This window comes from Cervus canadensis, chromosome 9 (assembly GCF_019320065.1).
Source record: "Cervus canadensis isolate Bull #8, Minnesota chromosome 9, ASM1932006v1, whole genome shotgun sequence".
NCBI lineage: Eukaryota > Metazoa > Chordata > Mammalia > Artiodactyla > Cervidae > Cervus > Cervus canadensis.
Window position 1 is genome coordinate 17,910,395 of NC_057394.1, and position 25,205 is coordinate 17,935,599.

A 25,205-nucleotide genomic window follows, 5' to 3' on the forward strand; every position below is an offset into this window, starting at 1 on the left:
CATTTCCTTTCTCAAATACATTTTTTGCTCCTAGATTTAATTTCATAAATCCAGTCACTGAAGTTTACTTTTAAATACAACTTCAATGTAAAAGAAGGTTTTAATGAACAACAAAAGTTCCACAAATACAGCTATAAGATTTAAGTATGAAAACATTGAAAACCAATTTGATAATCAGAATCCATTACAAGCTGAGTGGATATTATGCAACAACCTGTGGATAAAAGTTATCAAAGGCAGCTCTGACCCGATCTCAACACAAAACTTTTTATTATTTACTGGTAAAGTTTGCTTAAATGACAACAACAAAATTGGCCTGATGCAAAGAGCAAGTCTCTCTAGGAAGGTGTAAATGATCCCAGTTACAAATTTTTAGTTTACAGAGAACTTTCCCAAAATACTTCTGATGCTTCACGGGAGGTACACACCGTGGTACCGAGTGACACTCACCTTGCGGTAGATCATATGGCACACGGCTACTCTCAGCCTCATCCCCATGCGCTGAATGTGATAGAAATACACATGGTGCAGAACAGCCCACACGAGCACGCAGGCGCTCAGCCCCGCCGCGTAGCCATAGGCTTCGTGCAAAGCGGCAGAATTGGCAGGATCATAGTTTTCAACATAACTAACCATTTTCCCCAAAAAGATGGGTTGAACTACTTTGGTGCCTTCCTGAAAGAAAGAAGAAAAAAACCTTAATTAGAAATACAAGTGATGCCAGTTTTTCTTAACACAAGCTTTACTTTTATTATTAGCATGTTAAAAAGCCATCTTGAGAAAACGCTACATTCATGGCTAATCTAAAAGAAAAATACACAGATCCACTATCTCAAAGAAGCCAAGCAGACAACAGTGCTAGTTTTAATGAAAGCCAAAATCTTACATTCAAAGACAATAAAGCTTTAGTATTGGGTTGGCCAAAAAGTTCTTTTGGTTTTTAAGTAAAAATAAAAGGCACATTTTTCATTTTCACCAAGAACTTTGTTGAACAACCTTTTCAAAGTTTGGTTCCATTACCTTCTTCCATTTTTCAGGCAATTTCCTAATTCTATCTTCCCAAATCTTTGTATCTTTTTGAGGAAAACTTTGTATCTATTTCTGGTGCCTTTTACAGTCTTCCAGAGAATTAAAATTTTCTTCCAGTAAGAGAATTTTGTAAAAAACAAAATAAATGGACATCTGAAAGTGCAATGTCTGGTAAATACAGAAGATGAGTTAGATCCTCCAGGACAGGCTGTAACAGTTTCTGCCTGGTCATCAAAGAAACATGCAATCTTACATTATCCTAATGGAAGATAATGCATTTTCTGTTGACTAATTTCAGACACTTTTCATCAAGTGATGCTTTAAGTTGATCTAACTGGGAGAAGTACTCATTGGACTTAACTGGTTTTCCAGAAGAAGCTCATAATAGAGGACTCCCTTTCAGTCCCACAATATACATAACATCAGCTTCTCTGGATGAAGACTGGACTTTGGTGTGGTTGGTGGTGGTTCATTTCACTTACCCCATGATCTCTTCCATTCCACATTGGTGTACAGTATCCACTTTTCATCACCCATCACAATTTGTTTTTAAAAAGGAGCATTTTATTAATAGTTACATTTCAGTAGGTAATTGAGTGTGGCAATATGGTCAAGAAGGGTCCCCCCTCCCCCCACGCTGCTTAACTTAGGTGGAAACCAAACAACAAAGTGATTAACATAAACAAAATGGTAAAATGACTTTCGATGGGTTTTTTTGGATATTTTGAGTATGTTGGCTATCTCCCACATGATATAACATTGATTGTTCAATCGATGTCAGAATTTGATCCCTATCAACTTCTACTATCAACTGGTCTACTCCACTGTGGAACATCATCCACCAAGAAACCTCCAGCACAAAACTTTTCTTTTTCTTTTTTTTCAGCTGTGTTGAGGCTTCACTGCAGTGCTCAGGCTTCTCTAGTTGGGAACTGTCAGTTTAGTTGCCCTGAGGCATGTAATATCTTACTCTCATGACCAGAGATCAAACTTGTGACCCCTGCATTGAAAGGCAGACTCTTAGGACCACCAGGGAAGTTCGCAGATGGGTTTTCTTTTGAAAGCTCTCTACTGTCTCTAAAAAGTTGAGGCACCCACACACACAAGAGGAAGGAAGGAGAATCTAAAGCCCAAAATGTGAAGCATAACTAAAAAGCATTTTCTGCTCAACCAACTAGTGCCTGCTCAAATTATTTACAGAAAGCTGACCCCATCTCTCAAATATATGAGACACTGAAGCCCTACACTCCTGTCTTGCTCTACACACACATGTTCACAGGCTGTAACACCTGCCTTACCTTCCACAAGGTCACAGGAGATTTCATCTACTCCAGAGAAGAGAAGACCATGTAGTGGAAGAATTATGAGTAAGATGACCATATCAGAGTAAGATGACCAGTTTTCAAGAACACAAAGGTTCACTGCTACATTTCCAGAAAGCCCCATCATTCACCCCTAGAGGTGCTAAAAGCTTAACAAGAGCCCCTCACATCATAGATTATAAAACACACTGTTTATAGAGTTTACTGAGATAGAAATCTGGAGGCTTACACAGAGAAGCAAGAATGTCAAACTACACAAGGCAGTCCCAGCCCAGATATGATCAAGGGAAGCCCAGTGCTGCAGGCTACAAACCTGGGGCTCTCCACCAGAAGCCCAGCAGTAACACCTGCCATCCCAAAGTGTCCTAAAACTGTGATTCTCTTTGGGAATCACTGCCGACTGTTACTTAGCTCTCTATTTGGTCCTAATATTGTAATTACAGGAAAAGTAAGAGTAATGTCACCTACTTAAAGAACACTGTAAATGCAACAAATTCAGCAAAAAAAAAAAATATATATATATATATATATATACATATTACAACATAAAGGCAGGTCATTGTTGCCTAAATGTCTCGATTTTTCTGCTGAGAGACAGAATTTAATATGCCAGTTGAGCAAACAGCCTCACTGAGGAGTAATGCCAGTCCAGGGCCTGTAGCTTCTACTCTTCTGTCTGTTCCTGATCCTAACCCTCAATTAGTGAGGTAAAAAACAACTGAGAAAGTATTCACTATCAAACTTGAAACTGGGGGCTCTCCTGATAGCTCAGTAGGTAAAGAATCCACCTGCAATGAGGAGACCCCTGTTTGATTCCTGGGTCAAGAAGATCCCCTGGAGAAGGGAAAGGCTACCTACTCTAGTATTCTGGCCTGGAAAATTCCATGGACTGTACAGTCTATGGGGGTCGCAAAGAGTCAGACACAATTGAGTGACTTTCACAAACTTGAAACTAACCAAATTAAAACTTTCTGGATAAGCAGGGAAAAGATCAAAAATTGTTCCCAAAACCCTTAATCTTTGATGTCAGTCTAAGTTTGATCTGTGAATATTCTTTCCACAAACCAATTGAGAATAGAGTTCTTACTCCTTCACAGGAATTCTTCACAACTGTGAAACCATAAAAGATTTTTAAAAGAGTCCAACAATATAACAACATTCATTCACAGGAATCTCAGGGTATGAGAGAGATAGACATTTCTTGGTGCAGTCCCTGGTATTCAACCTTCTGAAAGTACTTGACTTTGGGGCCCCATTTCCTGCTTCTTAGGGGAACTTCTCACAGGTTTAAGTGCTAAAATTTCCCTAGTCAGTATAGTTTCTCTGTTATATTTCTACATGTACTTAAAATGTTTCTTACCCAACTCTATCATCTCCACTTTATGAGAAAAATTAAGAAAACACAGAAAATAGAAACAAGCTATCAAAGAAAAAAATGCTTGAGTGAAATATATAAGCATAAAAGAATGAGCTTATGGAAAAAATGAATAGACAGTTTTATCTTCAGAAATGGGGGAACAGGTGACAGAGTAGAGCTGAGAAAGATCCAGAGCTAAGGAGGAAAAGCAGTGAATCTGGGAAAATAATAGCCATTAGGATTCTCAATATAACTTCACTCCTCCTGACACAGTGGTCTTCATCCTGACTGCAGCTTAGCATCACCTGGGAGGGGTTAGGAGCACTCTAAGGACTGAAACCCAGCCTCCAGAAACTGATTTAGGTTCAAATGATTAGGGATGGAGCCTGAAGTTCCCTCTCCCTAGAAGATGCTGGTTGCAGAAACTAATCCCATGTAAGCATCTGCTATTCTGCATCATCAGGGCATCTGGACATGGAGGGGCCATGAACCTGCTCTGAAGGACTTACAAGTGCCACAGAGGGTTTTAACCAGAGTTCCATGTTACATATCATGCTTCTAGGAAAATTCCTTATGAAACCAAACTCTTGAGACTCTAATGATGAAATTCAGACCTTTCATTTGACACTACAGAAAAAATTAAATGTTTATAAAATACTATATCTGCAAAATAAAAACATGAATCAAACTTTGTAATGTTACCTCTAAAAGGGGAGTGTGAATTAGAATGGAGCCAGCAAGAATATCAGTCTTCCTTAAAAACAGCCTCTTCTGTTTACTGAGTTTGAAATTGTGAAAACATTATCAGTTCAGTTCAGTCACTCAGTTGTGTCTGACTCTTTGTAACCCCATGGACCACAGCACACCAGGCCTCCCTGTCCATCACCAACTCCCGAAGTCTACTCAAACTTATCTCCTTTTTGCGTTGGTGATGCCATCCAACCATCTCATCCTCTGTTGTCCCCTTGTCCTCCTGCCTTCAATCATTCCCAGCAAAACATTATACAGAATTATAATTACATGTAAATCCATGGCTGATTTATGTCAATGTATGGCAAAAACCACTACAATATTGCAAAGTAATTAGACTCCAACTAATAAAAATAAAGAAAAAAATTAAAAAGAAAAAAAAATAAAATAAAGTTTTCAAAAGCAATTCCTAAAATTTCAGAGTAAAATGAAAAAAAGTTATATCCATCCAGTAGGCCGACAGAGTTATAAAAAAAGAATTACTAAAAGTGGTTGTAAAAAAAATAATTTGAAAACACATTCCATGTGCGATATGTCTAAGGACAATATCAACAACAACAACAACAATAACAAAAGCTTCCAAAAGTCACAATATGGTTAATAGTGTTGATACTATAAGATTTTTAAATGAGTAATTATGTTTATATCACTGAGAACTGGGATTAGGCATGGCAGAAAAGAGAACAGATGATGAAAGAAAACAGATACCACTCTAAGAGTTAAAAGATAAAGCAAAAGCACTACTATCCTGAATCTGATTTAAATTGAAAATACCTGTATAAACTCAAGGTTTGTTTACTACAAAAAATGTATACTAGCTTTGTCCAATGACAAAGCCGAGAAACAATAGCCAACTGAACAGCAATGAGCATCCCTAGTGCCCAGACCATAGTCTCTAAACACCATTTCCCACTAGAAGGAGCCATGGCTGCTTGGAGACATGAAGATTCCTGGGTTGAGGCAAATTTGTACTTAAGGCTGCACAGCTTTTTTTGTGTAAAGATAAGCTAGAAACATCTTGTCACATCAGAAAGCAAAAAATTAACAAGGATTTCTACAGTATGCACAAAAGACAGGAGTCCTGGGAAGAGACGCATTCTATCCTTAATGGCAGAGGCTGGTTGCACAAAGGGCTTAGAAAGCTCATTGCTGTTTACAGGCCATTATGGTAGAATGAGATCTCTTGAGAAAAGTCACTTCTAAAAGCCAACTTTTCTGGAATGTAATTAAAAGTTTCACTTCTAAGCTGGATTTTTATTTTTGCATCATTAAGAAAGTAATCTTTTAAAAAAGGAGTCATCTATTTCTTTGATTTTTTAAAGAAAATGGATTGAGGGGGATTGGAGGATGAGTGAAATAGGTGAGGGAGATTAAGAGACATAAACCAATTATAAAATAAATAAGTCATGGGAATGTAATGTACAACATAGGGAATACAGTCAGTAACATTGGAAAAATTTGTATGGTGACAGAGGATAACTAGACTGATCAGGGTGATCATTTAATAATCAAAATAATATTTAATTATCAAAATAATCAAAATAATACAAAAATACTGAGTCACTATGCTATACACTTGAAACTAATATAATATTGTAAGTCAATCATACTTAAATTTTTAAAACTTTTTTTCAATGAGACAACACAGATTTTTTTAAAAAATGAATTGAAAAACATCACCCTCATATATGTCTCAAGGTAATCACTGTGGATATTACTAACATCTGATGGCTAATGCTATGCTCTCAGAATCAGCAGGGCAGGTCTGCTCTGCAGGTCTCTGTCTGCTTGGCTCAGTGCCCCCTCCTCCTCTCCCTTTCCGTGTGGTCCTCAGCGGTTGCTCTGAGCCCACAGTACCTCTGCCACAAGCAGCCACTCCTCAGCCTCCTGGGTGGAGCAGAGTGAGGTACACATGGAAGAAAAGGTCGGGAAATAAATGCAAAGACCGCTCAGCTCTCCGGGAGTGAGTCAAGGCACAAAGCCCTGAGTCCAGGCATAAAGCCCACTGTGGGACGCAGAGGATTCTGTTACTTCCTGCTCATCAGTTGAGCTCCAAAGATTTACACAAATATGTGCTTCCTACATTCTCCACCTAAAGCAGAGACAACCAGCAAAAGTGGCCTTGGACAAAGGTCAGTAATTAGACAAGGCCAGGCCATTTCTAAGGTTCTCGGGAAGAGGACATAAACCCTGGTCACTCCACCTCTCTCAGGGGAAGGGACTGGGTGAACCCACTCTGGTTCTCTGGGGTCACCCCACTTACACACCAGCAGGTGGAGACCTCATCTCTCCGAGAGAAGCCCTGATGACCTGGGGAGTGGTCTCTGTCTCTCTGGTCCAAGAAGAGTCTTCAGGCGCCTCCTCTCCACCCTGAGGGCCCTGGACAGGTGGAGGCCTGTTCTCCCACCCAAGGTCCCCATGGGTGTGCACACAGGGGCCAGGGTGCTGAGAACTCGCTGGCTGTTCTGTTCTAATTAGGGGTGACCTGCACGTGCTCCAGGTTGAACGTTAGCCTGGTACTGGCTTCTCCAAGCATTATGATCACTCCTCAATTCTCACAGGACAGAGGTTTCACACTTTGAAATCCTAACCCCAGAATCCTCACCATGGACTGGTATTGCCTGCCTCTTCCTACTGGTACTGCCAGGATTGGTTGGTCACAGCACGATCTGGAAACCATGGGTAACCCATGAGTCGTCCTGTCCACCAGAGGAATTAAAAGAGGGCAGGACATCACAAAGTAAATGTGTTCATGTTTTAGAGAATCCAGAGTTTAGATCTTCCACTATCTAAAATTATCACCACTTAGGGATGGTAATAAGGGGAAGCTGGCTTCTTAAAAGGCTCCTGGTTTATCTGACCACAGCATGATGTTGTTGCTGGCATCAACATCCTAGTCAAATCTGGCTCCTGGGGGACGTGGTCACCTGAAATCTACCCACAGTTAGGATCCCAAATCTGACTTCCTGCTCCAGGAAGTTCTTAGCATCGTATTTATTACCCTTAAACAAAACCACTGCACATGGTGATTGCAGCCATGAAATTAAAAGACGCTTATTCCTTGAAAGGAAAGTTATGACCAACCTAGATAGCATGTCAAAAAGCAGAGACATTACTTTGCCAACAAAGGTCCATCTAGTCAAGGCTATGGTTCTTCCAGTGGTCATGTATGGATGTGAGAGTTGGACTGTGAAGAAAGCTGAGCGCGGAAGAATTGATGCTTTTGAACTGTGGTGTTGGAGAAGACTCTTGAGAGTCCCTTGGACTGCAAGGAGATTCAACCAGTCCATCCTGAAGGAGATCAGTCCTGGGTGTTCATTGGAAGAACTTATGCTGAAGCTGAAACTCCAATACTTTGGTCAACTGATGTGAAGAGCTGACTCTGGAAAAGACCCTGATGCTAGGAGGAATTGGGGGCAGGAGGAGAAGGGGACAACAGAGGATGAGATGGCTGGATGGCATCACCGACTCGATGGACATGAATTTGGGTAAACTCCGGGAGTTGGTGATGGACAGGGAGGCCTGGCGTGCTGCAATTCATGGGGTCACAAAGAGTCAGACACGACTGAGCAACTGAACTGAACTGAAACAAAGTTTAGGATGCATGTGTCTGAGACCCTGAAGACAAAGCTCTAAATACAAGCCTTCCTGACCCTGGACAAGCTCTTAGTCATTCAGATGATCAGGCTTGTAAGTCAGAGTGCCTGAAATGGAACCACACTTTGTCTTTTAAGCTCCCTGTAACTACATGCAACCTATGTAATCACTTGGGTTCAAAGTCCTTTCTTCAACAATGGGGGTAATAGGACACCTACAACTTTGTTGAGTTAGCCAAAAGAATAAAAATGTTATTACACATAAAGTGCTCATAGCAGTTCCTGATACATAACTTATTTCGAGTACTTACTATTGCTATTGCTGCACTACTAATAGTACTGCGGCTGCCACCACCAGTACTACCCAGTACGACCCCTTGTTACTGCCACTAGTACTTGTAGCACTACTACTGAGAGGAGCCCCCACATTTACCAGGCCCTCGACTCCCCACTTCTCTGCCATGACCGCCCAACAACGAGCCTCCTGAAAGAGGGGCCAGGGCTCTACCAGTTGCACCTTATGCAGCCCCCAGGCCTGGCCTTCCTGGACCCCCAGCAGGAAGTGTTACTGGGGCTGGACAACTGTGAAATCAACACTCCACCCCACCCTTCACAAGGCAGTACAGTATCTCAGTGGTTAGTGCCCTCTCTAAGGCAGCACTCTGCCCCACACACCTGTCCACCCTCTGGCACAATGGCCAATCCTCTCCTGACATCAGTGAGAACTCCATCCCCCAGGACCACCCAGTCCCCTGGGAGCTGACAGATCCTCTGTCTCTCCAGTTGAGTGGGGTGGACTTCACCTGCCCAGCTGCCCACTGCCCACAGTGCCCTTCAGTACAGCACAGCCTTTAAACAAGAGCCACGCCGCCCACCTGTAAACCACCTGGCCCACCCACCTCACCCCAACACAATGGACTGACAACAGCTCACACCTTCTCCACCTAAAACCCCCCTTTCACAGCAGCTGCATCTTCCATCCTCCTGCTCACACACTCACAGCCCGCCCGTGTCCCTAAGGCAGCGCTAAGGGACCACGGAGAGCACGAGCCACCCAGGGGGTCTGCAGCAGGCCTCCAGCAGGTCAGCCAGAACAGGGGGCTGCCGGCACTGTGTCCCCAGGTGGACTGTCCTCTGGGGGATCTTGACTCAGGATCTTCAGGGTCACGGAGGTCACTGACCTCACAGCTTTCTGCCTCTGGTTTGCCCTGCACTTCCCCTCCTGCACCCTCTGCCAATGCCAGGCTACCAGGACCCCCTTCAACCAGGAATCTGCTCCCACAACCAGGGGAAGAAACCAGCATAGAGGGTGCATGAATTCATGGTGCAGCTGGAGCTCCTCCCCACGGGGTTTCTGGCCTGGGTGACCTGGCCCACGGGGAGGGTGCAGCCCAGGGAAGGGTGTGCTCTTGGAGCTCTGGCAGCTCCTGCCCAGATGCAGGGCCCAGAGTTCTGTTCCACAAGAACAGAAGAAGCGAGGACCCCTTTTTAGGAAATCATTTATCAGGTGTGACCTGGGCAAGTTAACAATTACTTGCTTGAGCACCTATAAAATGCCTTATGTTACTGGGCTCTGATCCAAATTTACTTCCTCCAAACCAGGAGGCTCATATTCCTTGAGGTTGTAGGATCTTTTTCTCAAGGATCACTTTCAGCATTTATATCAAGTACTGAGCACTAAAAATGTCCTGCTGCTGCTAAGTCGCTTCAGTCATGTCTGACTCTGTGCAACCCCATAGACGGCAGCCCACCAGGCTCCACCATCCCTGGGATTCTCCAGGAAAGAACACTGGAGTGGGTTGCCATTTCCTTCTCCAAAAATGTCCTAATATGGTATAAAATGTCTTGTCTTGTCAGTGCCATCCTTTCCCATAAGCTGTTATCGGAAAACCTGAAGGAACTTTTGGCCAACTTAGTACTAATCCCCTGGAGGCTCAGTCCTTTAAGCATCTGTCCATCCTAAAAATAAACACAACCACTGAGCTACATCATGATGAGATTTATCCTGTGACAAACCGCTGTCCTCTCTCCCCACCATTGCATCCATCTCAGTACTGATCTGCATACACTGAGAAGCAACGCACAGTATGTAAAAATTTTTACCTCAAGAAATGTAAATATTCCCAAAACTAGACAGGATTTCCAGTAACACTTTACGATTGCTTTCATTAAAGAAGGCTCCCGTTTGTGTGTCTTGGCTCTCAAAACTTCCTGATCCCAGTACCTGCGACGAGAAACAGCACAGTGAAGAACAGCGTGTTCACCACAGGGAAACGGGGGAGGGGCTGAGTGGGAGATGGGCCCTCACTACTGGGCGCTCTGTGGGGCCCCGTAGATGGTGGCTAACTGCGCTCAGGGCTCCTGAAAGATGAGCGGTGCAGACCCTGAAGCACCAGAACAAAAAGCTTTGAGGAGGAAAAGTCCCAATTCTGGAAATAAGTTCCTTCCAAGCTCTGCTGGACTCACAGGTCATGAGCCACTCAGGGGGGCAGCCTCCCTCCTCCAGGGACCCCACCTCCAGGGACAGAGCTTGGCCTCCAGGGCCGTGGCTGTGGGCTCCCTTCATGTCCACAGATGCACAGGGAACACGGGCTCCCCCAGCTCCCTTAGCTGGGCTGACCCAGCTAAGCCCAGGGCCAGTCTGAGGGGGTGTGCGTGCAGTGCCAGGGGAGGAGGCTCAGAAGAACCCAGAGGAAGGCAAAGCCCCACACACACAACTTTAGCCCCATGTGGAAATTCTCACTCTCCCTCCTCTTCTCCCTGCTGCCTGTGCTCACCCTTGCAGCTCTTCTCCAAGGCGCTGGGAGCGATCTTCTGGAAGCACCAAGTACATGTCATCTTGTGTTAATTTCTGTTCATGACCAATTTTAAACAAGGGGTTTAGCCACCTGCTAAAAATTAAAAGGACAGTGACATATATCCAAATTCTCTCTGCTCTGCTCAGATGCTCAATTGTACATCCAAATTACACATCTCTAATTAGAATCCTACATTTATGGCTTTGTTAAATAAAAACAAAAAACTACATTTTTAATATATAGAGGTACGGGGGAATAATTCGATAAGTGTTTACACACTCACATACATACACACAGTCCCTAACTCTGTACTCTGAGAGGCCCTGGAAGCAATGACACACTGGTAGCATTCTAGCCCCCTGATCTTGGGGTTTGGAGTAATATACACAATCACAATTTTTTTCCTCTTGTAAGAAATATTAATGTCTCTTATCAGCTTTCAAATATTCAGAACAGTAGGATTAACTATAATCACCATACTGCACATTACATCCCCATAACTGACTCATTTTATAGTGGAAGTTTGTGACCTTTGGCCCCCTTCACCCAGACCTTGGCTTTTAATACCATCTTCCCTAAAAGGAACCAACTAAGAAATGGCTGGTTCCAAAACTGGGGCAGTGTGTGTCAGCATGTGATAATTCTTTTTTTTTTTTTTTTTACACTGTAATATAAGTGCCTGACATGAAGCTTTGGAGACATCCATGTCAAAGACATCCATCTTTGGTGAACACATGACAGCTACACAACGAGATAAAAAGCCAGGCCACCCCACCCGTGAAGTTCCCACTTTTAGAAAGCTCTGGTTGACCTGATAACAGACCATCTCACTGACTGTTCAATTCTCCCTTCCTGCACTTTAATTCCCACTCTTATTTTTTAAATTCGCCAATAAAGAGTGAAACTTTAAAATCCTAGACATCCCACCCTCAACCTCAAAAAGGTGGAACCCCAAGTCCAAGCTTGCTCATGAGCGCTCTCTCTCTACCCAGGATCTCGCTGTGTCACCCCAGGGGTGCCTTGTACCCTCCAGGACATGTGAGTGATATACCTTGGCATTTCAAAGTTCCCTGATGGTTGTTGCTGAGACATGTCTCACAATCCTAAGAACCACAAGGGCCGGTCCAGCCACAGCACTGACTACAAAAGGAGAATTTCTGTGGGGGCTGCTCATATCTAGTATGAGCCCTGGTGAGCAGAGCCCCAGGCAATCCTGGCAAAAACCTCACTGTCTACAGGCTAAGACCAACAGGCAGAGAAACTCAAGATGGGTCTGGGACATCTTGTGCCATAAAATAAGGAATCATGAGGATGTGTAGGAAGAACAGAGAAGCTTGAATGGCTCTTGCTAGAAAAATCTGGGATACTTTGAACATCAAAACAAATAAATGGCAATGAACCTTAACCCAGTAAATAATGAAAGAATCCATGAATCTGTGGTGCTACATAAATAGGAGAGAAAGGAAAGCTCTTGCAAACAAATGCAAACAAACATAAGAGGAGTAATCACTTATTTTAAGCTGTGTATATAACTGAAAATGTACTATACTGAATAATTTTTAAGTGCAAGATATTTACCTTTATATGAGGAAAATCACTTGGGAAATTGTTTTGTGATTCAATCTATAAACTGTGTATTCTAAGACATGTCTGTTCTAGATAGATGCTTAGTCCCTTGTGCAAATCAAGTGCTGGTCCAAAGGACTGCTGAAATTTATATGCTTACTGATATTTTACACTTTTTTATTCTGCTAGTCCTGTAAAGTTATAAGTCTGCACAATAAAAATGTTTAATAATTAAAAAAAAATTAAAAAGGAACAATCAAGTCAAGAAAATCATCAATAGAAATTAAAAACTGGTTGAAAGTTTGAAGCAGAAGATGATATTTACATAATCTCAACTTATTGCTCTGTAATTATTTATTATAAAGGGGAAAAAACAGTAACTGTACAGATGATCTCGCCAAAAAATCTATTCAGATCAATCATGCATTATTTAGATGATAATAGTTAGCATGCAGAGACAGCCCATAGGTAAACACCATTTTACTGATTTTGCCAGGGTAAGGAAATTTCCAAGACCAGACCATAATAACCCATGGATAGAGATCAAACCAATTAGTCCTAAAGGAAATCAACCCTGAATATTCATTGGAAGGCCTGATGCTGAAGCTCCAATACTTCAGCCGACCTGAAGCAAAGAGCTGACTGATTGGAAAAGACCAGGATGCTGGGAAAGGTTGAAGGCAAAAGGAGAAGAGGACAGCAGAAGATGAGATGGTTAGATAACATCACTGACTCAATGGACATGAGTTTGAGCAAACTCCGGGAGACCGTAAAGGACAAGGAAGCCTGGTGTGCTGGTCCATGGGGTCGCAAAGAGCCGGACATGACTGAGCAACTGAATAACCACAACAACAGAGATCACATTTCTTTTATCCTGTTATTCCTAGGACAACATGGGTACAGATGCTCAAGAAATATTTATTGAATGTATAAATATCCATGACTCATTAAAGAAGCAATAAGACTAAACTTCAGATTTTGCTAATCTGGGTACCTTGGCACCTCTAAAGAACCCTGGTCCAGCAGTCAGAAGACTGGACTCTAGTCCCAGCAGTGGTGCTGAGCACCTAGGGCCACAGCTGTCCTCTGCTCCAACGTCTCCACTCCAGTTCAGCAGTTCTACGACCTTTAACATCTCTAGGTCTCAGTTTCCTTCCAAAACAATGGTGCACATCTAGGAGCTTTACCACTAAGCAGGTTTGAAACATGTTGGGTGATTTATTCCACACTTGTCCCCTACAGAAAATGCTCAGGGAATCAGCACTGGGACTTACCCAGATGATGACACCCTGCCACCAAAGTGAAAGCGTTAGTCACTCAGTTGTGTCCGACTCTTCGTGACCCCGTGGTCTGTCCACAGAATTCTCCAGGCAAGAATACTGGAGTGGGTAGCCATTCCCTTCTCCAGGGGATCTTTCTGACCTAGGGACTGAACCAGGTTCTCCTGCATTACAGACAGATTTTTTACCATCTGAGCTACAAGGGAAGCCCATAAAAGACCCTGTTTAAAATTCTGCTTGAAGAGGAAAAGATGCTCAGCATCACTAATCATGAGGGAAATGCAAATGAAAACCACAATGAGACATCAGCTCATGCATATTAGGAGGGCTACTATGGAAAAAAAAAAGAAGAAATAGTGTTGGCAAGGATGTAGAGAAACTGGAAATCTGCACACTGACAGTGGGATTGTAAAATGGTGTATCACAAAGGACAAAGATTTTTTTATTTGATTTACATGAAGTCCTCAGAGAAGTCAAATTCAAAGAGAAATAAAGTGGCCCTGGGGTTGCCAGGGCCTGGGGACAATGGAACTGGGCAGTTAGTGTTTTAATAGCACACTAGTACAGGATGCGGAGAAGGCAATGGCAACCCTCTCCAGTACTCTTGCCTGGAAAATCCCATGGATGGAGGAGCCTGGTAGGCTAATAGTCCATGGGGTCTCAAAGAGTCGAACATGACTGAGCGACTTCACTTTCACTTTTCACTTTAATGCTTTGGAGAAGGAAATGGCAACCCACTCCAGTGTTCTTGCCTGGAGAATCCCAGGGACAGGGGAGCCTGGTGGGCTGCCATCTATGGGGTCACACAGAGTCAGACACGACTGAAGTGACTTAGCAGCAGCAGCAGCAGTACAGGATGAAAAGAGTTCTGGAAATTGGCTGCACAATAATATGAATAGACTTAACAATACTGAACTGCATGCTTAAAAATGGTCAAGACTATAAATTTTATGTTGTGTGCATTTCCCACAATTTTAAAAAATTTAATCAGAAACAAAAATGGTACCTGATGTGCCTCATTTGGAAGTCTTCCTGTGTTAGAATCTAGACTTTGCCACTTCCTTGTTATATGACCGTGAACAAGCCACAGAACCTCTCAGTAGTGACCTTGGGAAAGTGGGGAGAACACCTGAAGAGAACACCTCCCTGGGATGCTGAGAGGGTCAGTGATGCTCTGAACAGGACAAAGTCCCCCCAGACAAACAGCAGTCATCACCACCACAGAGTGCTCGAGTAATCCCATGTGGTCCCCAGTAGAGAGCCTCTGAAAGTTTGATACATGAGGTTATAAAAACATCAGTGCCCAACAGGAAGAGGAAAGACTTCTCTCCTTTCCTGGCAAGGACACAGGCAATGAAAAGCCATGGACTCTGAAAGAGCCTTCCCAACTTCTTCCCCTCTATAAAAGTGCTCTCCAGCCCTGGAACTTTGGGGACTTAAATTTGGCTCTCCACAAATGCAGACCTCAAACTGCAATTCTCTGCTGATTCTGAATAAGCCCATTTTTGCTGGAGAAATATATGACACTCTATTTGTTCAGGTCAACAGAAGGAAGGGGATCAACATGACTGGGGGACCCATGGAAGACTCCGAAAGGCAAATTATCCACTTGACACATCTGAAAGGACACTTGTCTCAGGCTGATCAGATGCAGAACTATAAAGACCAAAAAAATCAAGAATAAACTACAGGTGATAAACTTTAATTTGTTAGGAAGTTTATTTTGCCATAAGGACATACCAGTAAATTTGAATATACCTTTGGGATGTTCTACCTCTTGCTTGAAGCTGTGGATATTGTATAAAATTATCAAAACTCATCAAACTAAACATTATTGAGAACACGTCAAGGCCAGAGAAACAGCCCTGTAGAGCTCACCCAGCCTCCTTCTCCAACATGTGGATTTCTGACTGTTAATGAAGAATAACAAGTGGTATTCTGAAAATGGAGCAAAGAATCCTAGTTTGAAATTTAACATTTCTATATATTCACAATCGATAGTTACTAAGGGCCTTACAGGATCAACCTCCCTAAACCATCTCAGCACTCAGCCAGTCCACATACCCCTCAAGTCATCAGCTTCTCTGACAAGAGTCTCTGGAGAGTCTGCCTTGACACCAGTGACAGTTTCCACATCCGCACTCACTCTGCAAGGGGACAGTTCACTGAGAGGCGGCCAGTGTCAGCAGAGCAAGGATGTAATCAGTCCCTGAAGGGTCAAGTGCATCTGGTCCAAGACCCGGCTCCACCTCATCCCTGGGACAGGTCCTGCACTCACCCCCAGCCTGCTGGGCTCTGGGATGAGGGTGGAGAGAAACCAGAGCTCACCCCAGAGGCTGCAGTGAGGACAACAGGGACATGGCCAGGGAGAGTCTCAGCAGACTGGACAGTCCAGTCCCCAGAGGGACACAGTTCATAAACTAGGCCACTGATTTCCAATAATGGGGAAGAAGAATTATTCAATAAACCATAATGGGAAAATGGGCTGTTTTAGAAAAAAATGGGGCCTATCTTACATCAAAAACTAAAAAAATTATAGCTGCCTTTACTGTTAAAGTAAGAAAAAAGTTAAAATTAAACACAGAGATTTAGATGATGTTAGGATTTTTAAAACACATACTACAAAAGCAACAAGAGAAATCAAAAAGAAAAGCTCGATTTTAATTAATGATATATAATTTAAAACCTCTAAAGAACAAATTAAAATCTGAAAAAGTATCATATGCACGATTACAAGTTATTTCAAAACTATAAATCTTCTATAGGAAAAATACTCTACTAACAGACATTTGAAGAAACACAAATAAATGGTCAATAGACATAAAAAATCTTCCATCTCTACAAATCAAACCGCAACCCACTCCAGTATTCTTGCCTGGGGAATCCCGTGGACAGAGGAACCTGACAGGCTATAGTCCATGGGGTTGCAAACAGTCAAACTGGAACAGGTGACTGAGCACACATAAATCAAATAAATTCAAATTAAAACTCTTTGAATTATTTTTAACTTTAGGCCCAGGAAAAAAACGTAATTCAGGTACTCAAAGGTGACAAGGAAATAAGCTCACAAACAGCTGTTAAGAGGGCAAATTGATCTGAACCTAATGGAAAACCATTCAGCCTTTCACTAATTACTCAACTTCTGGGAATTTGGAAAAAGAACAGATGCACCAAAATATATGGTCATAGATATGCATCACATCCTAATTAGCAATAAACTGTGTTAAACAAAAGTGAAAGACTGCATAAATTTCAATTAAATACCACATTTTGACAGAAACAGATTCACAGATTTAGAGAATGAACTTGCGGTTGCCAGGGAGAGTGATGGGGGAAAGGGATAGTTAGGGAGTTTAGTAGGAACATGGACACACTGCTGTATTCAGGATGGATAACCAACAAGGACCCACTGTATCACACAGGGAACTCTGCTTAATGTTATGTGCCAGACTCGATGGGAGGGGGGTTTGGGGGAGAATGGATACATGTTTACGTACGGCTGAGTTTCTTTGTTGTCCACCTGAAACTATCACATTGTCAGTTGGATATACTTGTATACAAAATAAAAAGTTTAAAAAATAAATGCCACATTTTGAACATTATTTAATGCTATAAATAAACGTTAACCATAGAAAATTAAGAAGGAATTAGGATCCAAAGATATTCAACGTTATAGAAAAGTGTGCATAACACAACATTGTTAAGCAACTACGCTACAATAAAAATTAATGCTAAAAAACCATGAGTTATAATTTCGATTAAAAAAACAACTGTGCATGTGCAAATATGCACAAAAATTTCTAGGGGAAAGACTAAGAAATAACCAAAATATCAGCAAGTATACCTGGTTAAAAAAAAGAAAAAAAAATCCTTGTTCCTTTCTTCTTCTTTTTCTATGTGCTCAGTCATGTCTGACTCTTTGCAGAGTAGCCCACCATGGGATTCTCCAGCCAACAGTATTGGAGTGGGTTGCCATTTCTTACACCAGAGGATCTTCCTGACACAGGGCTCAAACCCATGTCTCTGTGTCTCCACATTGGCAGGTGGGTTCTTTACGTCTGGGCCACCTGGGAAGCCCTTCTTCTTCCATAAAGTTTTTTATAGAAATAGAAAAATATATATTCTTTTTTAAAATTCACATTACCAATAGCCATAATGTATGCCTTCTCATAGACTCTAAGTCCTACCTGTGCTATGAAAACACTAAAACCCCACTGAGGTCATTTGTATAAAGACAATAAGCTAGTTATTGGCATCATTTACAAGTTGAGAAAGCAGATGAAATGTAAGAAAAGCAACACCCAATGAGAAGATGAAAACTCAGTTTTTCTCCACAAGGTTGGCCTTGTCTCTGGGCAGCACTTCCTGCCTGTGCTCATTTCAATTTCCCAGGACAGTGAGTAGGGGACATGAGGAAATCACGAGGGTACCTCAGACTTTACATACAGGATGGCAATTGTGGTCACCAATTAACTTCACAAAGTCTGGATCCCTTTTTAAAAGTTAACACTGAAGGAACAATGCCAATGGGAGGAGTGGCTTAAAGCAGAAACCAGCCTCTACCTTCCATCAGAATCTCCTGGAGAAACCCATCCCCAGGGTTTCTAACTTTACAGAACTGGTCTAGAAGGAGCATGGGGCAGGGGTGGGAGGGGGGTGGTGATGTGCATTTCTAACAAGCTCCCAGGTGAGGAGGATGCTGCAAGTCTGAAAGCCATATTTGAGAACAGCCGCCCAAAGCTTGATAATAGAGACGTTTCACGTGCATCATCTCCAACAACAAGATCTTTAAGAACTTCCCTTGAGAAACTCCACCTACAAGACCAAAGGTGTATTTGGAATCACCTTCTCCCTCCATTTAAGAACAAGAATCTCAACAGAAGCAGCTCAGTACTGCAGTTACATCCACAACAACACAGGCTAGGAAGCCAGACTGCCTGGTTTGGGATCCAACTCTTACTAGTAGCTGTGTGTTGGTAGGCAACCTGGTCAACCTCTTGGAATCTGGGGCAGAATGGATATACGTTTATATATGGCTGAATCCCTTTCCTGTCCACCTGAAACTATAACAACATTGTAAATCGGCTATGAAAATGACAGTCATTCAGTCGTATCTGACTCTTTGCGACTCCATGGATTATATAGTCCGTGGAATTCTCCAGGTCAGAATATTGGAGTGGGTAACCTTTCCCTTCTCCAAGGGAATCTTCCCAACCCAGGGATCGAACCCTGGTTTCCCACGTTGCAGGCAGGTTCTTTACCAGCTGAGCCACAAGTTTATAAAATAAAAAGTGTTTAAAAAAGTTACTCAATCTCTCTGCTTCAGGGACTTCACATGTTAAATAAGAGGTAATAGCTCCTTCCATTTCAGCAGAAAAATTGGAAATGGGTGCCTACCCAAATCAATAAGAAGTCCTCACATTCCCATTTCCATGCACACACATTTTGAAAATCCACAAATAGAGCATGCCTTGCCCTGAAGAGTCCCTTGCCCTGTCTGAAGTTAAAGGGAGGTGTCTCTACTTTGTTATTATTTATTGTGGTTGTTGTTTAGTCACTAAGTCATGCCCAACTCTTTTGCAACACCATGGACTGTAGCCCGCCAGATTCCTCTATTCATGGGATTTCCCAGACAAGAATACTGGTGTGGGTTGCCATTCCCTACTCCAGAGGATCTTCCCCACCAAGGGAACAAACCCACATCTCCTGGTCTTCTGCTATGGCAGGTGGATTCTTTACCACTCAGCCAACAAGGAAGCATACACCCATATTTTCTCTTCTTGGCCCTCTTTCCTTAAGGGCCACCAAATGGCCAAGAGATGTAGTTACACACACTGAATACACCACCATCAGAACAAGCACAGAAGCTTCTGTTTCCTGGGAATCCCCAAGGACCTTCCATGTGAAGAAAAGGAAATATCAGAATTTGTGGAAAAGATGGATGGTTTCAGGTCCAGAAACAAAAGATATGATAATCACTCAAGTGTGATTGAACCCAAAGGTTCCGGCCCACCTAGTTAGTGGTCCCAACTACTAGATGGAAAACTTCAGTTAAGAGCTTCACCTCTCTGAGCTGCTTTTCACCTGTGTGTTTCCTCCCAGCTCAGGGCCCCTCAGTGGTTTCAGAACCAGAGGACTCCTGGGCAGGATCACCTGCATCAAGACCCTGCACATTTTCTGGAAAGGCTAGAGATGCAGATAAGACCCCACAGGCTTCAGGGACCCCATCCCCAGCGTGACTCTCAAAAGTGGAAGTAGAGATTCACAGTAAGAAAAGGGGCTGGTCAAATACATCTTCCAGTCCTCTCAATTTTTCCCAGATAAAAGCAAAATGGGTTCAAGAATCATGTCCCCGGTCATTTTTTAAAAACTGTTTTTTTACACACATGAAATCTGTCACAACTAGCTACTGGAATGTAGTGAGAGATGCACACAGAGGGAGCAAGGGAGACATGGTCATAGACACAGTGACAAGGGAGCCTGGTGCGGTTGGAACTCAGCTGTCACCTCAAGAATATGGAGAAAGCTGGGGACATTATTGGCAGATGGCAACATGAGCAGAGCACTAATTAGATAAAGAAAGTTGTTCAGGGCTGTCCATTTAGCCGGGAAAGGGTGCGAATTATTTCAGAACAACGAATCCGGAGCTGTCCTGGGGAAGCCGGCTAAGGATGGATGTCTGGGGTCCGGTCCTTCTCCCTTTGGCGGTGACCCCCTCTGGGCAGCCTGGGTTCTCAGCCTCCCTGCCTGCTGCTCCCGCTGCCCCTCCTGCTCCCCCGGGACTAAGGAAGCTGACGGGGCAGCGAGCTGCAAGGCAGGGAGACCCTGCGCCCCGCGACCAGGTCCCTCTTCCCGTTCCTGCTACCCCTTCACCCAGATGGCGCAGACAGGGAACCCCGCGGCCGGCGTGGGGAGACCCCACCTGCTACAAGCAGCCATCGGAAAGCGCTCCCTCGCCCTGACCCTCGACCCTCAGCCCCTGAGAGTGGTCAGCAGCGTCAGGCACTGGCCCTGAGGCGGCGGCGTGTCTCAGCCCAGGCGGGGCTCACCAGAACAGCCGGGAGCAGACGTTCGCCTTCTGCGGCGGGTTGGGCTTCTCCTCCAGGGACACCGGCTGCATCTTGCCAGCCTGGACCCGCACGGGCCGGGGGCGTGGGGTGGGGGCAGCCGGGGCCACACGCAGATGTGAGGTGAGGCCGCAGGCGCAGCTGATGGAGGCGGTGGGGGAACCTCACGGCGCGGGGAGCAGGACCCCAGGCGCCCCGCACTGGGCTGCAAACTCTACACGAGGGCGTGCTCTGAGCCCGGACCCCCAACCAGAAGGTGGAGAGGGAGGGGCAGGCTGCTGCAGAAACGCCCCTCAGCTGTGGTGAAGACCCGGAGAAAGCTGGCAGAAGGAGATAGCAGCCCGCCCTCCGGGCACGCTGCCCTCATCAGGACCAAACAAGGGCGCTGTGGGAAGATCTCCAACTGGAATGCAGCAGGACCCTGGGGGTCCTTCCTGGGATAGACCCCACCCCACCGCGAGATACCCTGAGCTAGTGGCCAGTACTGGCCAGTGGAGGTGAGAACTTATGACCGGCACAAAGCTGCCAGGCTACTTGGATGACAGCCCCAGGCTCCCTAGTGTCTGTCCTACTGCTAGGCTGGCCCTGAGGAATCCTGTTTTGATAAGAGGAGGGAAAAGGAAAGACCACAGCTCATTCTTCTCCTGGCATGAAGGACACTTACTCAGCAGTGAACTAAACACAGAGAAAAGTACATAAGCAAGTCAAGGTTTACTTTGTTTATCCCTCAAATAAATAAATTTTAAATCAGCCAATAAGCGGGTATCAGTACAAGAGGGAAATAAAGAACTTCAAACCTTTTTCCCATAGATGAAGCCCATATGAATATATATGAAGAAAATAAGTGCATTCAAAAGTATTATTTCTGGAATGAATAAACAAAGTGTGGTATAAATATACAGTGGAGTATCACTGACCCTTAAAAACGAAGGGAATTCTGACACGTATTGTAGCGTGGATGAACCTTGAAGACTGTTATGTTGTGACTTAGAATACTTATTTAGTCTTCATGCTGTTGCTGGCTCAACTTTTAAAACCCTTAGGTGCTCTAAGAGTGAAAAAATATCTTGATAATTGTAACAAGCCCCTTTCAACTACACCTGAGTTTTAGTGAATGCATCTGTCTGTCAGAAAAACCAAACACCTGATTAAAGGCTTGGCAGTTTTAGCCCACCGCCCATGTCCAGGGACAAGAGGGACTGGAAACGGTTCAACCACCAATGGTCAATGCTTTAATCAACCTTGCCTAAGTATGTTTCTTGAAGCCTCAATAAAAAACCAGTAGGATGAGGTTCACAGAGCTTCCCAGCTGGTGAACCTGTGCAGGTGCTGGGAGGGTGACTCACCTGGAGAGGCTTGGAAGCCCCTCCCCTCCCCCTACCTTGCTCTGCATCGCTTCCATCTGGCTGTTTCTGACTTGAATCCTTTTATAATAAACTAGTGATCTAGTTGAGTAAATTGCTTTCCTGAGCTGTAAGCCACTCCCAAACCCAAGGAGGGGGTAATGGGAACTCTGATTTATGATCAGTTCATAAGAAGAACAGGTAACCACCTGAACTCATGACTGGCTCTGAAGTAGAGAAGGGCCAGTCTTGTGGGACTGAGTCATTAACCCACGATGAGGTCTAACACTAACTCCAGGCAGATAGTGTCAGAACTGACTTAAATTGCAGGACACAGTTATGTCTGGTGAGTTGGAGAATTGGTTAGTATTGGTTAGTACATACACGGTGTCAAGAAGTACTGAGTCACCAAAAGACAAATACTGTGATTCCAGTTATATGAGGGGCCTAGACTAGTCAAATTCAGAGAAACACAAAGTAGAATGGTGTTTGCTGGGGGTGGGGGGGGGGGTGGGGGGGGAGGGGCAGTGTGGGGAGTGTTTAATGGACACAGAGTTTCAGTTGGAACATGAAAAAGCTCTGGAGATGGACTGTGGTGATGGCTCCACAGCAATGTGAATATAATCAATGCCCACAATAGTACATTTAAAAATGGTTAAAATAGTTCACTTGTGTTATGTATATTTTACCATGTAAGGGAGGAGAAAATTCTTTTTCCTTTTACCCTTCTAGGCCCTCTGACTGGGACCTGGGAAATTCAACTGATGTAAGACAGATGAACAAGAGAAAAACAGTTTATTAACCTATACGGCATGCACGTGTATGCAAGAAGTCTTTCATCACACAGTTGTTGCTGTACTCATGTGTTTGTAAAAGTGCTTCATTTTTAAGAAGATTCATGGGAAGGACTTTTGACAAGTACAGATTTCTGATAAGTTTCAAACCACAAGCTAAACTTTGTAAGAAATTATGGAGTCCTAATGGAAAACCTGATTGGAGAAGGAAATGGCAACCTACTCCAGTGTTCTTGCCTAGAGAATCCCAGGGACAGCGGAGCCTGGTAGGCTGCTGTCTATGGGGTCGCACAGAGTTGGACACGACAGAAGCGACTTAGCAGCAGCAGCAGCAAGGGAAAACCTGATGCCTTCATAAAACCATGAACAAAAAGGACTAGTTGCTGAGTGAACTGGAGAATATGCTTATAAATTTTATTTTTTTTGTCTAAAATATTAGTGATTTAAGTTAAGTTTTTCCTAACATGAAAAAATCCTTTCCCTCAAGCTAATGATGACTTACAACAATTTGGTAAATTACACTTTATAAGTAGAATTAAAACATGTGTCTTTTCTTTATACCTGGTTCTTCCCAAAACTGGAAACTCTTAGGTTCCCAGAAGCTGTGTCAGATAAATAAGGAAGGGCACCTCCTAACAGGGGTGACTCTTTCACCTCTAGCTGAGTGACACATGTTCTCTGAACTCAGTTTCTCGTCTGTAAAATGGGTATTAAAAAGTAATATCTGGGACTTCCCTGGTAGTCCAGTGGTTAAGAATCTGCCTTGCAACGCAGGGGAGTTGGTTTCAATCCCTGGTCAGGGAACTCAGAGCCCACATGTCAGCAGAGCAACTAAGCCTGAGCACCGAAACTATTGAGCCTGCCCGTTCCATATAAGTCCATGCACCACAATGAAAGATCTCGCATGATACAATGTAGGTCCTGAGTGCCACAACAAAGCCCCAACAAAGCCAAAATTAAAAAACAAAAGTAATAACTATCTCATGGAGTTATTGTTTATGTGCAAGTGCTTGTTGTAATTTCTGATGGAGAAGGGCTGTTCAGTAAGTGGAGGTTATTATAGCAAGATATTTTATCAGAATATTATATTAATTGTCCTTGATATGGTATGAATGCTTGTGCTAAAGGAATGAAAATGGAATCCCTGAGGTTATAGCTTAAAGACTACTGGTGCTCGCATAAAGAGCACAGTTTGCAAGAAAACTTAACCAACCAAATTTTCCTCCAGAGAAGAGAGATTGAAACCCGTCAGAGGAGAGCAAAGGTCTGGGGACAAGAGGTAGAGAGTTGGCGACCCCTGTCCCCAGTGGTCACCATCCTCAACCTCCCAGGCAAGGGCAAAGTAGGGGGATACAGGGTATGACAGAACACCCACCCCCCCAGGTACAGCTGGTTCCTTACCTCCTGCTAGAAGCCAGGTGAGTTGGCTGCTTTGCAGAGGAGCCTCCCATACCATCATCTTGTCTTACAAGTAAAATAGAAAAACCTGATTTCCCACTTGGGGTCTGGAAAATTCAGAAAGGGGGAGGTAGCAGGCTTACAGAGTCTGTGAACCAGGATGAGAGAATGCCATAGAGGGTGATGAAGCATGTGCCGTCCATCTGGGGAGCAGATGAGAACTCAGTTACATCCTTCCTTTAAAATCCCACAGCAGAGTTGATTTTAAAAACAGAATACATTTTAAAAAACATTTACCCAGAAAAGTGGAAACCAGACTTTGGTAAAGTTTAAGAAACAACACCAGGAAGATAAATAAGAACTCTTCCTAAAACTAGATCATCTGCTTTATAATCAGGTTAGATTTATAGTCCCTATTCTTCTTCCTCCACATTACAAGTGATGCAGGAGAAGGAAATATCTCATCTTGGGAGATGTGGGTGTACCAGGGACCAGCTCCCAAGTGAGGGTCTTTGGCTTCCTGTGGGAGAGAGTTGAAGAGAGAGCTGAAGTAGAATGAAAATGGATTTATTCAGGGAGACACACACTCCATAGTCAAAATATGGACCCTCTCAAAAGGTGAGAGGACCCTGGGTGTTAGTTGTCATGGCTGGGTAATTTCATACGATAATAAGCGGAACGAATGTTCTTGCTATTCCAGGGAAGGGGCAGGGATTTTCAAGAACTGAACCACTACACACTTTTGAAATGGAGCAGGACCCTATGGTCCTTGCCTGCCTTTTGTCTGTTGAAAATCTTTAGTAAAAGAATAAGTTTAATCCCAGAAGTGCAAACATGCAGATACAAAGAAAAACAGTTAAAGGAGACCAAATAATAATAATATAGTCATTAAGCATAGTCAGTTC

The 25,205-nt window shown here is 43.5% G+C and overlaps 1 protein-coding gene across 1 annotated transcript in view; it reads right to left on the minus strand.

Moving 5' to 3' along the window:
• LOC122447590 (ATP-binding cassette sub-family C member 4-like) overlaps nucleotides 1-20,818 on the minus strand; it is a 134,194-nt gene extending 113,376 nt beyond the window's left edge. The window contains 4 exon segments of the mRNA XM_043478288.1: nucleotides 451-675; nucleotides 10,158-10,278; nucleotides 10,832-10,942; nucleotides 20,748-20,818. Of these exon segments, the coding sequence (XP_043334223.1) occupies nucleotides 451-675; nucleotides 10,158-10,278; nucleotides 10,832-10,942; nucleotides 20,748-20,818 (528 nt within the window).
• Between the last annotated feature and the right edge of the window lie 4,387 nt (nucleotides 20,819-25,205).